Source organism: Durio zibethinus, chromosome 14 (assembly GCF_047325235.1).
Source record: "Durio zibethinus cultivar Kanyao isolate XHJ-2024 chromosome 14, ASM4732523v1, whole genome shotgun sequence".
NCBI lineage: Eukaryota > Viridiplantae > Streptophyta > Magnoliopsida > Malvales > Malvaceae > Durio > Durio zibethinus.
This window is the reverse complement of record NC_143175.1, coordinates 2,938,425-2,950,826: the sequence shown is the minus strand read 5'-3', so window position 1 is coordinate 2,950,826 and position 12,402 is coordinate 2,938,425. Positions and strand designations below refer to the sequence as shown.

Sequence of the window (12,402 nt, the reverse complement as noted above, 5' to 3'; positions counted from 1 at the left end):
CTAAAATTTCGAATTTAAATTTCGTAAATAAAATATTAAATTCTTTTCGACATAACAAATCCCGTTGTGTGCGTACAAATTTTTGTCTGTTGTAAAGAATCCTCCACAGGCTGTTAATGAATCATGATCACCAATCTAACTTTTGTTGTCCTCTCAGCCTCGAATTTACTTCTTTGCTAACAAAAGAAGAAAAAAAATCTGTTGTACTCAAAGTCGAAGACGTGTCAAAGAGAATTTGAATACATCTAGCCTTTGGATTAACATTTTAAGACTCAAATTTCAAAGCTGAAGATACCTCAATGCAGGAAAAGTTGTACCATTTGCTTTCTTAACATGGTAAGGGATCCGGAGAACTAATGTGGATGTGCTATGGAAGGAGGAAAAGTGAATAGAAAGAGTGAGTCAGCGGGTCCACTTCCAGAAGAAATAAAAAATGATGACTGTCCAAAACATCCCCACACATTTGATCCATCTATCAACACGGTTTCTTCTTTCTATGAGCCTCAAGATGGAGTTGGAGAGCCCCACTGTGTTTACAAAAACAAGACGTTGGTTAAAGAACTTAATGGAGTGGTGACAGTGATCACAATAATATCAATTCATCAGCAACTACCATTTTCTCATTTCAAGGATATGATTTGACCTATCAACAATTTATGAGAGATCACTTACACCAGCAATAGAGGAATTCTATATGTTACATGAATTAAAAAAAAATGAAAAAATATTTCACAGTCTAAACTTCCGCACTCAACTATAAATTAAAAGCCAATACAGCAACAAATAACCAATCTAGTCTACAATAACACTAATATGAGGTAGAACACTACAGATGCGCCAGCAAAGGACCTAATTGTCTATACCTTGAGGCGTTCTCTTTGTTCTGCTTATTTTGGAAAGGATGGCTGTTCCAGTTGCAAAAGATTCTTGTAACATCCTTGACGAGTTTTGAACTGATTGCATTGCTTGTGCTTCCTCATCAAAAATTCTCAAGACATGAGCTGGCTCTCCATTCTAAATAAAATGTAAAACGAATTCATCACAAACCAAAATCAGCTCCATTTCCTAGAAAGAACATGATATAGCACATTAACAAAATTGCCAACAACAGAGCAACAAAAAAGGAAAAAGGTTTAAATACAGCTCTTCCAAGCAATTCAGCTCTCTCTTTTGCTTCTAATATTCGTCTCTCACTCCAAATAGAATACTTGTCCAAACTATCTCTCAAAGAGTCAGTTTCTTCAGCCACTTGTTCCACTTTTCTGTTTGCAATATATAAATAGCCTCGAGATGTATGACCATCAGACTAACATGGATATTGAGTTACGATAGCCTCAATAGGCATGGTAACTGAAAATCATAACAACAGCTCTAACTTGTTTCAAGTTTCACCAAAGCCAAAAAAGAAAACTTGCGCTCCTCACAACCCAGTAAAGGAAAAATCTAACCAAGTAAGCATACGTATAAGCAAAAGTTTTTTTATTAAACTCAAATATTTGACAAATTGACAGAGCAATCGACTGCCTATCAAGAACCTTACATCAATTAAGTCTTGAGCTCAAAACAGTTTTGCTTCTAAATATTTACCCGTTACTTTGATTTTACAGGACAAAGTTTCTTAAATGATCGCTCTTTTCAGATTATTTATTTTGCACACAACCTACTGTTTGATTTTGAGTCTATGAAGTATGCAATTTGACTTCTTGTGAAACTGCAAAGCTGCCTTCTATTGCAATTTATCAAGCTTACCATCAGTTGCATCACCCAGAAACCATTGACTTAACAATCCTTAAAGAAACCTGAACTTCATCACAGAGCTTCTTATCAGTGTTCTTCTTTTTTTTCATTTTTTCTAGTTATGAACGCTATAACCGAACCATCAATATATTAGAATGGATAATTAACAAGGATAAATGGCATTAATTATATGTTGTACAGACCATCTATGCCAAATTCCTATAAAACTTGAAACTAAAACATGCAAGAACGCAAAATTTTTAGACATTTTGTTTTATAATTTATTCCTCGAATTCAATAAAAACAATCAGGAAGAATAAGTACTTTCGTAAGAAAGATTACAAGAAAAGAAAAAATCAAACGTTATCCACATCTGCGCATAGCGCGTGGATCTGAGAGATATCTTTTTTGACGGCGAGAGAGAGTTCGGGAGAGTCGAGTCCTCCACCGCCGGAGGCGGAGCTCTCGAGCCTCTAAGCTTTCGATCCCATCCCTTGCTCGAAGAAGCAGCTTTTGGGGTGAGAAAAAAAATGTAGAAATCCGAAAATTCATTTGAAATTGTGTTTGATTCGATAGATTTTTTTTTATCGAATTAAATTTAAATATTAAATATATATATATATATATATATATTATGTTTAAATCGAATTTTGGGTCGAGAATAAAACAAAAATTGAATCAAATAAATTACATATTTTTTTAATTTTTATATATTTTTTTAATTATTATAAAATAAAAATAATAATTTTATATCAAAATTTATTTAAATATATTAAAGTTTTATATTAAAATAATATTTAAAAATTAATAAATAAAATTAAATCGAAACAAGAAAATTTGATTTAATTTAATTTTAATTTAAATCAAATTTTATAATTTTATAATATTGTATAATATTTAAAAAAATTATATCAAATCAAATCCTAATTAAAACTGTTATCATCTTTAAATAGCTTTCTTGCGTTTTGATAGACTTCCGATAATGTCCCTCCTATCGCTGCCATGCTTAATTTTCCAAAGAAACCGTTTTCTTGCTCGCACGGCAAGGAACTAGGAAAATGATTTTTCTTTTTTTTTTTTTGTTTTGCTTTTATTTTTATTTTTTAAATTACGATTATGAATTTATTTTGATAAATTTGACATATCACAATTAAAAATATAAATGATATATTAATATTTATAAGTTATTTAAATTCGATTCAAATAAAATTTAAATTCAATGTGATTATTATTGAATCAAATTCGAAATCAAACAAATCAACTCATTGATTTAATCAAATTCGAATATTCTTATATCCATTCAAATAACACACAAACTTGATCAAATTTTTATATTTAAATATATTTTTATCATTTTAATTAATAAAATTTTTAAATTTAAACACAAATAATTAAATTCTTATTGAATACACAAATCAAATTTATTTTTATATATTAATCAATATTAATCAAACGAATTTAAATAACTTGATTTCGATCACAAATCGAACTCGAGCTAAAAAATTAAAATTCTATCGAATTTCAACCAAATATCGAACCACAAGTTAAAAATCAAACTCGAACTCAAATTTTTCACTGCATAGACTCAATTCGATTACATTTCTAATCACAATTCCACAGCATTCATTAGATCATGTACTGCCACGTCATTTCGAAGAAGCATAAATATAGGAAATTTGATTTCCTTATTTTTTAACCATTTAATTTTTAATAATTTATCGAATAATTTTTGTTTTTGTAATTTTAAAAAATATTTCATGAAAAACTTTGGAGAACAAATATTTATAGTGAGGTTAAAAATTAAACAAGACAATTATTATATCTTTATCATAATTATTTTATGTCAAATACGAATAAAATATATAAATTATTATATCAATTTGTATTTAGGCAAACATTTTTTGACATTATGCAACTTTTTCATTTGTCTTACGGAATTATGATCTTACCATTGGAGACTCAACGGAAAGTAGCACTTCTATTCCCAGATGCAGGAAACGCTTGTCGTCGTCTAGCTTGAGGAAATTGTTTAGTCCCATCGTCTATTTGCAGTCGACCAACCGCCGAACTTTTCTTCTTACCTGCAGAGTTTACTTGGCTTCCTGATTCTTCCTCTGCATCTTCTTCTCCAAATTTAACCTGTTGCCTGGCTGCTTCATAATCAAATGGCTTTATTTGCAAAACACCACTCGGTTTTTTTGACTTCCTGACTTTAACCACTTTCCTGTTTTGATTAATAGACTGGAAGCTTGTAGATAAATCAGATAGTGACATAGCCTCACTCTCATCTTCATTTGTTTCAGAGGTAGGTGCCACAAGACTCTCCTCCCTGGGTGTATCAGTGATTTCTGGGCTACAGACACCATTAATTGATTCATCTTTATTTGAATTATCTTCCAACAGTATAATATCTTCCGAAGTCGACTCAGTCGCTACCACAGTCTGAGGCTCTTCAGGTTTTGAAACTTGTGATACTCTAGTTGGCTCCTTTGTTGCAGGTTTGGACTGCTCCTCTGTACCCGAAAATGAATGAAATGAAAGATTCACTGAAGATCTGATCTGCTCCAACTTACTCTCTTCCTCCTCCTACATAACAACAAACAAGTTAGCAAGGACTTGCTTTCCATAAAAACTGAACAAACGAATCAAAACTACAAAGAATCTCAATGATACAGGAATGTGACAGTCAAAACTATGTACATGGACTGCAACTGTGCTCCTTGACAAGTTTCACTGTCATGAAGCCGAAAGCCAGCAAGTAGCTAAATAACTTGCTAACCTTTTTATTAATATCAAATTTCTTCTTTGTGGCAGCATTCCCCAGAAGTGCCCCAAAGCCACGGCTTGGTTTCTTTAGAACCTGAACAGTTGCTCCAGTAGCCTACAGGGAAGAGATATTTTAGCCAGCAGCTACTCATGGATCACCATGCATCTATGAAAGGATTAACTTACAATCTTTGCTGAAGGTGGAATAACTGTGCAAGCATTTGCTTCTCCGCTCTGCCCTGAGAAGGCAAGACTTTCATTCGTGGACATTGAGATAACATTCACATCTGGCTCCAAAGGGAATCTTTTTTGTTTTTTGTATGAGTCAAGTCCAGCAATACTGCTACCAATCTTTAACGATTCCGCTCTATGTTGAAGAGAAGCAGCTTGTGCATTTACCTGATCAGGTCCCCCCATGCCACCATCTATGATTTCTATTATATCATTTGCAATTTTCAAGTCTGTAGGAGTCTCAGGAGGTAAGACTTCAGCTTCCTCATTAACTGCTACATGTTCTGATGCCTGTACAGTAGAATCTTACAGTCATCTCAACAAACAGTAGGTATAAAATTAAATATTTTCAACCCATTGCCAGTTCATTGAAACAAACAGTAATGAGGAAGCAGCACAAAGAAAGGTATAAAATCAACATTTTTTTAACCCCTTCTTGCAACTAACATAGAGTTTCTAATGCCTATTCAATAAGATTTTATCAGATTTCATATCATTGAATAAATTAATCAGCACATTCTTCACTTTTGAAGTTCTAATTGATAATCGTATGATGAAAATTATGAGTTGACTTGGCCACCTTTGTTATTTATGTCATATGAACAGCCTACTACAACTCACAATGCTATCTTTTATTTCTAGACGATGATCACAACCCATTTGAGGACAGAAAGAAAAATGTAATAATAACAGAAATAGAATAGATTAACAAAATATATTAACAATACATCCGGATTCAGGATTATCAAATCAGTGTAACAAGTCTTACATTTAGCACACGACCCATTCTAAGTTGTTGAGCAGCGGCTTCAAATGCAACAGCATTCTGCATACAATGCTTGATGATGCTAACAACTGCACCAAGATTTCGCTCCACATATGGGTGTTTGGATTTCAACAATGGACGTAACTTGCTAGCAGTTACAGGCATTTGCTTGGCTTTTCCCAGTAAAAAAGGTAAGAACTTGAGTAAAAAATACCAACAAGTAGTAGAAAAAAGAAAGATGTATAGAGGAAATTAAAGTAAAATTTAGCAAGAAGTAGTAGAAAAAAGCAAGATATGATAAAACTTGAAAAGTTCCTACCTATTTCAAGAAGTATTTTGTTTGGCAATACATAACCAGTACTTTCATCCTCTCCACGGGCAATAATGTCTCGCCATTCACAAAGCCCCTGTAAGCCATTTAAGTGATACATATAAGCCAAAGGAATGGATATCGTCCATCTATTTTTGCTAATAAGGCTTCTGCACATCAAATCTGTCTATCTGAATTGAAATTGGACATTTCTTGTGGTTTACCAACCAATCTATATGTTATGTTAAAAGTAAACTAAGGGATATATAGATATGAAAAGAACAAAAACTTACAGCAACAATTGCTAGCTGCCCAGCATTGAAACCAGCCCCCTGCAACCTATATCAAATTGCAGAACAAATGCCATTATTTAGTTTGAGTTTACCTAGGACATTTAAACATTAATGCAACCATGCACTGTGTAGCCTCAGCAAGTAACCAACCCATATACATGGAGATATGAATTTTCAGTCAGCAGCTCTTTCTCATATAGTTGCATGCATACATCAGAACTTCGCTTATAGACCTGCTAGCAAGAAAACTTTTACTAGTAAGATAACAGTCAAAAACAAATACCAGAAATCAACAAAGTTCACAAATTCATACATCCATATAAATTTATTTGAAAAGGAGAAGACCCAAAGAGCAAGAAGCAAATTTCGAAAAAAAAATCAACAGAATAACATGCACGCCATAAAAATTTTTCTTAAGGAAACTAAAGCATGGTATCCCAAAGAATCGGATTATATTCATATGGGAAATTAATCAACACATAAATTTCAATAGATAGCCTCAGCTGTAGATTATTCATTGAAGCTTGAACAAAATAGAATGTCAGAAGCCAGAGGAATATGGAAAGGAACAGAACTCTTCCATGAATGTAACTAAGATTAAGACTATTGAAATTTCTTAGCTTCTTTTCTTCTAAAAGGGTCAGTAATAATATGTGAAATGCCATGGCTAATGTACAAAATGCTGTGAATTATGATTTATAGCATCATACCTCTACCAAAGGAGCATCACAATGTTCAGATTCCCTAGGCATTGACAATAACTTCATTCTCATTAAATCATAAATGTACAGCAAATAGTGTGTGTCTTCTCTAGCATATCTGACATAAAAAATAATAATAATAAAAGGAAACAATTAGTTGACAAACAACAACGAAAATTTCCTATTAAATATCTGCAATCACAGAACCTCGAAACATTCTTCAAGCCTAGAGAGAGAATAGTATGTTAGTATCAAAAGCACAATCACAATTTAAAAGCAAAGCGTATTTACTTCATATTGATGCAAAAATCAAAACTAAACTACTATTTACATCTTTGTATTTGATCGTTTCTCTTATAAATAAATATAAAATGTCAGTAATGCTGATCTTATAGATTTGATAGTTAAGTTTTTACTTTTCAGATAGTTGATGGGTTGAGTTAAGTCTTGACTACAAGACTACTTTGAGCACAGGAAAGAATAAAGATGGCAAACCTAGAACAAAAGTTTGTCAACTAAACTAGACATTCTAATTTACAGGTGAAGCAATTGCTTTATTTTCTACAAAGTTGTCAATAGCAATTAATCATTAAGCTTAACAACAATGCAAGTGCAGCAATTAGACATTATTTAATAAGACAGAGAGGAAACTGAAGGGTGAAATAGAGAAGACAAAAGATACATGTTCCAAAAGCAATGTTACCTGAGCATTTCATCAGGAAGAGGACGCAATCTCCAATCTGCGTTCTGATATCTGCAATGAGTTGACTAATCAACCTTAAGGAAGATAGAAATGATCAAAGAGGAGACTAGTAGAAAGTTTAAAGAAGAAGAAGAAGATCTAATGACTTTAAAAAAAGACCTACTCTTTGTTGGCAGTAACTCCACAAAAGTGTTGCAGAAGATACTCCAAACTATTTCTTTCCATTTTCAAGACCCTTGAGGCCTGAGAACCATGCAAAAGCATCAGTCAACATATTGGTAGGAGTCCAACAGAAATTTTAACTTCAAATTCAATAACAATCAATTCATGTATATTCTAATTGCACTCAAAACTAAGCCTAAGCACTTCCATTAAGACAATGGCACTTAAAGTACGGTAATTAGGCTCTACGAATCCGCAGTAGTTACTAACATTTCCAAGCCTATAATGTATTTAACTTCTTCAATAAAATCCAATTGAGATTAGCATCATCCTAATCATGCACAAAACTGGTTAAGTTAGTTCAATCGTCTAAACCACAAGTACATAGTTGTCATGCATAGTTTTAGACACCAATTTCCTTTCCCCTAATTTATTGTCACGTGCTAATTAACCCTAATAAATAATTTCACAGAAAAGTTAGCATGGTGCCACATAAACTTAAATTCTTAAAAAATACCAATAAAACCAAAAATTTAACAGAAAAATATCATATCAAATACTCAAGTTCATAGAAGTAGTGGATTGACAGTATAAAACCTGTCCAGTGTCAAAGAGATTGCATAAATATATGCCAAAGTCCCGTTGAAGCCACACGATATCTCGGTCTGCTCCATGCATAACCTATGTGAATTTAGGATATCAAACAATGCGATAGGCCAAAAAAAAATCATAGCTATCTAAGAGACCAACCTTTTTCTTGGTGGGATCCTTGAATACTTCCCTAAGATATGGACCAACATGAATTCGTAGCTTTAAAGTATCTACAACAAAATCCTCGGTTCTGGTAGAAATTTGCATCAAGCAAGTCAATCCTTGAAAAGATCGATATTGGTTATGCTCCAAATCAACCTGAGAACAATTACACAGAGATTAAACTACATGCAAAGAGGTAACATAGCATGAGAATAAAGAAAAATAAGCCTATGTTTGATGCATACAAAGTCCAGAGAAACTGGTAGTCCTGATACCAGAGATACATACAACTTTCTTCAGACCAGGCAAACACTTCATTCTATATCTTACCATGCCATTAAAGCGGCACAAGCATCATAACATAAAGTCATATGAAAAGTTCTCAGATTTTTACCGCAAATTCATTCACACTGCGTAATTTAGCTGCTAACTCCTTTAAATCTTTTACTTCCTCCACCAGCTTGAATGGGGTAGACTCAATTGAGGGGCGTTTTACAGGCTCAATACCTGCCATATCTTTATCCACAAAATCCATAACAGAGAGCTTCTCCTGTAAAAAGAACAAAAAAGAATGTTTTTTCTCTTATTTTGGCAGGCACCACAAATTTACCGGAGATAAACCAGCCAATTATTTAGAAGCTATTGTTAAACACAGTTGGATGTGTGTGAGATACTGAGTTATAACAACAAGAATAAAAGTGAAAATTTTATCACATCCATATCTAAATATCGTTAATAAGGTAGCTCTTAAGAACATAATAACATTCTTAAAAACAATTGTGGCGTACCCATCTTCTAGTTACTATTAGTGACATCACCATTTGCACTGATAAAGAAAATAAGAAAGATGACCTTGATTAAAAGAATGTCTTCCTACAAACCAATGCGCATGACAAACACTATCACCTCAATGATCAATTTTACTGATAGTCTTTTTTATTCTTTTTTAACCATGCAAGGTGCCTTAACTTTAGAAAAATTTAAAAGACAGTTATATTCACCTTATTCATCTTTTTTGTTTCCATGGGATTCATTTCTGAGCTATGAGAACGTTCAAATAACTATTTTAATCATTCTTGCTACTTCTTCTACAGAAATTCATGACCCAGCAAATATACAAATGTATTACACCACTCAAAAGCTAATAAAAGCATCAAAACTATGCCCCAACAATGCTAATAAAGGCATTCCACTTATGCCCAATTATTCTAATCCTGCTCACAAGCATCAAAACTTCTAAACACACATCAAATTATCCAAAAAACCGAAAATGCTATGAAATTATCCTATAAAATCCAAAATTCAACACTAATCCAGTTATCCAAACAAAAACAGAAATATAATGAAAGCGTATACAAAACAACTATAACATACAAAATTGACTGACCCCCAATAAAAAACAACCTAAAAAAATATAAATTAAACAAGAAAAAACCAACCAGTGGATGAATAAAACGTTGCCCATCCTCACTCCTCTGCAACCAAACATGTTCAAAAGGCTGATTCGAATTATTCACAAGTATATTATACTCTTCCTGAGGCTTCCGTATCGTTGGTATATGAAATGGAACCTTCGCTTTCCCCGTCGTCCCCGCAGCCAACGCCCCTTTCTTCACCTTCACTTCAGAGTAACTCGAAGACCCACCTTTCCCACTTATTGACTCACCAACCGCGTCACTCATTAACCCACCATCCCCTTTCTTCTTTTTCTTCCCGTAAACCAACTGGAAACCACTATTGTCCGGATTCGACCCGATAAACCGACCAGTTTCCTCTTCTTTCTTTCGAATCTCTTGAAATTCGTCAATGGAAACGTCAAATCGTTCCAAGATTTCGTCGTTGATATTAGCGAGCCAATCATAAGCTTCATCATCGGCTATACTTTCAATGTTGTGAGGGAAATTGGTCACTCTGTTGGGGCCCCAGGTTTTAGCCGATGAGCCGATGGATTCGAGCAAAGAATCCGATATTTTAGCAATTTGATCGATGGGTAGCCTGAAATCTTCGAAGTTATTAAAGAAATGAAAGTCTTGATTGAAAGGTAGGGTTCGAGAAGAGGAAGACAGTGAGGAAAGAGAAGAAGAAAGAGGACCTGAAGCTACAGTTTGAAGAGATTGGTTAATTTTTGAAGGTTCAGATTGGGCTTCCATTGCTGTTGGATCATTGTTGTTCATGGTTTTACGGTTTTGGGTGAAGAAGAGTTAGGGTTTTAGCGATTTTTTTCACTTTTCTTTTTTTTTTTTTTTAATTTCCATTGAAGGCGACAATAAAAAATTTAAAGAAACCGGAAAAAAAGGATGTTGTATTTATTTCGTTGAGTATGGCAGCTTTTAGTGTTGATCACGTGACTTTGCATGTGACCTGGAGCAAAAAAGAAAGAAACGGAAAATCAATTATATTTCATTTGAATGTTAATTTTGCTAATTATTTATATTTTCAAAAATAAAAAACTCAGAAATAAAAGAAAATACAAATATTTGGAAGAATTGAAAAATTAATTTTCATAAAAAATCAATTACATAATTTATTTTGTTTTGTTAATCACTTTCTTTTTCTCTCTCTGTTTTTTTTTTTTACTTTTTTGAGATATATTAAAAATTATTTTAAACATTTAAATTTTTTTATATTTTAAAATTATTTTTTACTATTTTTATGTTTTGATATAAGAATTATAAAATTTTAATGTTAATATTAAATATGTTAAATTTAATTTTTTTAAAAAATATCATAAAGATCAGTACCGCTTAAGTTCTAATTTATATATTGATTTTGTTATAAGCTTAAACAATTGCTTTTTTTTTTCGTTTTGAAAAGAACAAGTGAAATCAACGTCAATCTAACTTTTTTTTAACAGGTGACGTTCTGTTTGTGAAGGGGAAAAAAAAAAAAAAAACTTCAATCGACTGCCGTGACCAAATACTCGGCTCAATTTTGAAGCTTTATCTATTAAGTTGAGCGTCCCCAATACTCCCTCAAACCCTCTGTGCCTTTTCTTTTTATTTTATGCAGGGTTTTAAATCCCTCTTCAATCACCCTCGAACATGAGGTTCTCTACCTTTTTCTCTCATCCTTTCATGATACTTATAAAATTCCCATATTTTTCTTTTTACTGTTCCATCTTGCTTTTCCATGCCAAAAGATGTTTTTAATATTTGACCCCCGAGAGAAAAAGATCTGTTATACAAAACTAGTTTTGATTTTTACGAATCGTGGTTTCAATATACAAAATTTGTTTCGTAAAAAAAATGAAAAAAGTTGTAGTTTTTATAAAGATTTGGCTTAATTCTATTTGGTTTTGCTTCCGTTTGCTCCATTTTGATGTTGGTTCTTCATGATTCTAACTATACTTTCCTGGTTTTTTTTTTTCTTTATCTCTTTTATTCATTCTAGATAATATATTTGTTTATTCTGGTTTCCTGATAAATTGGTTTAAGTTACTTTGTTGCTTTGAGGTTTGCTTGAAAATTGATATATTGATTTCCTGATATATTGCTTAAAGCTGTTTGTTTTCTTTGTACTCAGTCGTCACCCGGAGGTTCTTTGGGCTCAGCGGTCTGATAAGGTATATCTGACGATCTCTTTACCTGATGCAAAAGACATTTCTGTTAAATGCGAGCCTCAGGGTTTGTTTAGTTTTTCTACCCCAAGGAGAATCCTTCGATTTCATTTTGGAGCTTGAGAAGCAATTCAAGTTTGTGGAAGAGTTTTAATAATTGTAGTCCAAATTTTAATTGGTTTAGAATTCGGAGTTTAATTCATTTATTTTATATCATCACTTTTAAAAAATAATATTTAATGAGTTTGAAATTTAAATTATAGCATTTATAATTTTTTATTTTATTTTTAAATTGCGATTTTTTTACTAAAAAAAAGTTTACTTGGTTTAGAATCATGTAAAACTAAATTTTAAATGATTGTAAATTTTAAGTGGTTGTTTATATGTTAATATTAGGCAATTTTCCTTGGAACAGAAATTTGAA

The 12,402-nt window shown here is 32.4% G+C and overlaps 1 protein-coding gene and 2 long non-coding RNA genes across 4 annotated transcripts; 1 reads left to right on the top strand and 2 right to left on the bottom strand.

The window, feature by feature from the left end:
• Positions 1-28: 28 nt before the first annotated feature.
• On the bottom strand, positions 29-2,314 carry LOC111294667 (uncharacterized). The gene is made up of 3 exons (XR_016327381.1): positions 864-2,314; positions 296-527; positions 29-176 (listed from the first exon to the last, which is right to left on the bottom strand). It is a non-coding gene; the product is annotated as an uncharacterized LOC111294667 (long non-coding RNA).
• A 1,216-nt stretch (positions 2,315-3,530) lies between these two features.
• On the bottom strand, positions 3,531-10,698 carry LOC111293905 (protein RRP6-like 2). 2 transcript variants are annotated; one of them, XM_022886957.2, is made up of 14 exons: positions 9,862-10,697; positions 8,817-8,972; positions 8,420-8,578; positions 8,267-8,350; positions 7,671-7,750; positions 7,508-7,558; positions 6,814-6,922; positions 6,254-6,336; positions 6,104-6,149; positions 5,820-5,907; positions 5,504-5,673; positions 4,690-5,025; positions 4,517-4,618; positions 3,531-4,323 (listed from the first exon to the last, which is right to left on the bottom strand). In XM_022886957.2, exons 1-14 carry the CDS (start codon positions 10,594-10,596, stop codon positions 3,697-3,699), a joined length of 2,826 nt encoding a protein of 941 aa, XP_022742692.2. In that variant the 5' UTR covers positions 10,597-10,697; the 3' UTR covers positions 3,531-3,696. The 2 variants fall into 2 exon arrangements, with proteins under 2 accessions (XP_022742692.2, XP_089599295.1); XM_089743169.1 differs by lacking the exon at positions 4,517-4,618 and having other exon boundaries at positions 9,862-10,698.
• A 531-nt stretch (positions 10,699-11,229) lies between these two features.
• Positions 11,230-12,160, top strand: LOC149514958 (uncharacterized). Its single transcript, XR_016327215.1, has 2 exons — positions 11,230-11,468; positions 11,945-12,160. It is a non-coding gene; the product is annotated as an uncharacterized LOC149514958 (long non-coding RNA).
• Positions 12,161-12,402: the final 242 nt, after the last annotated feature.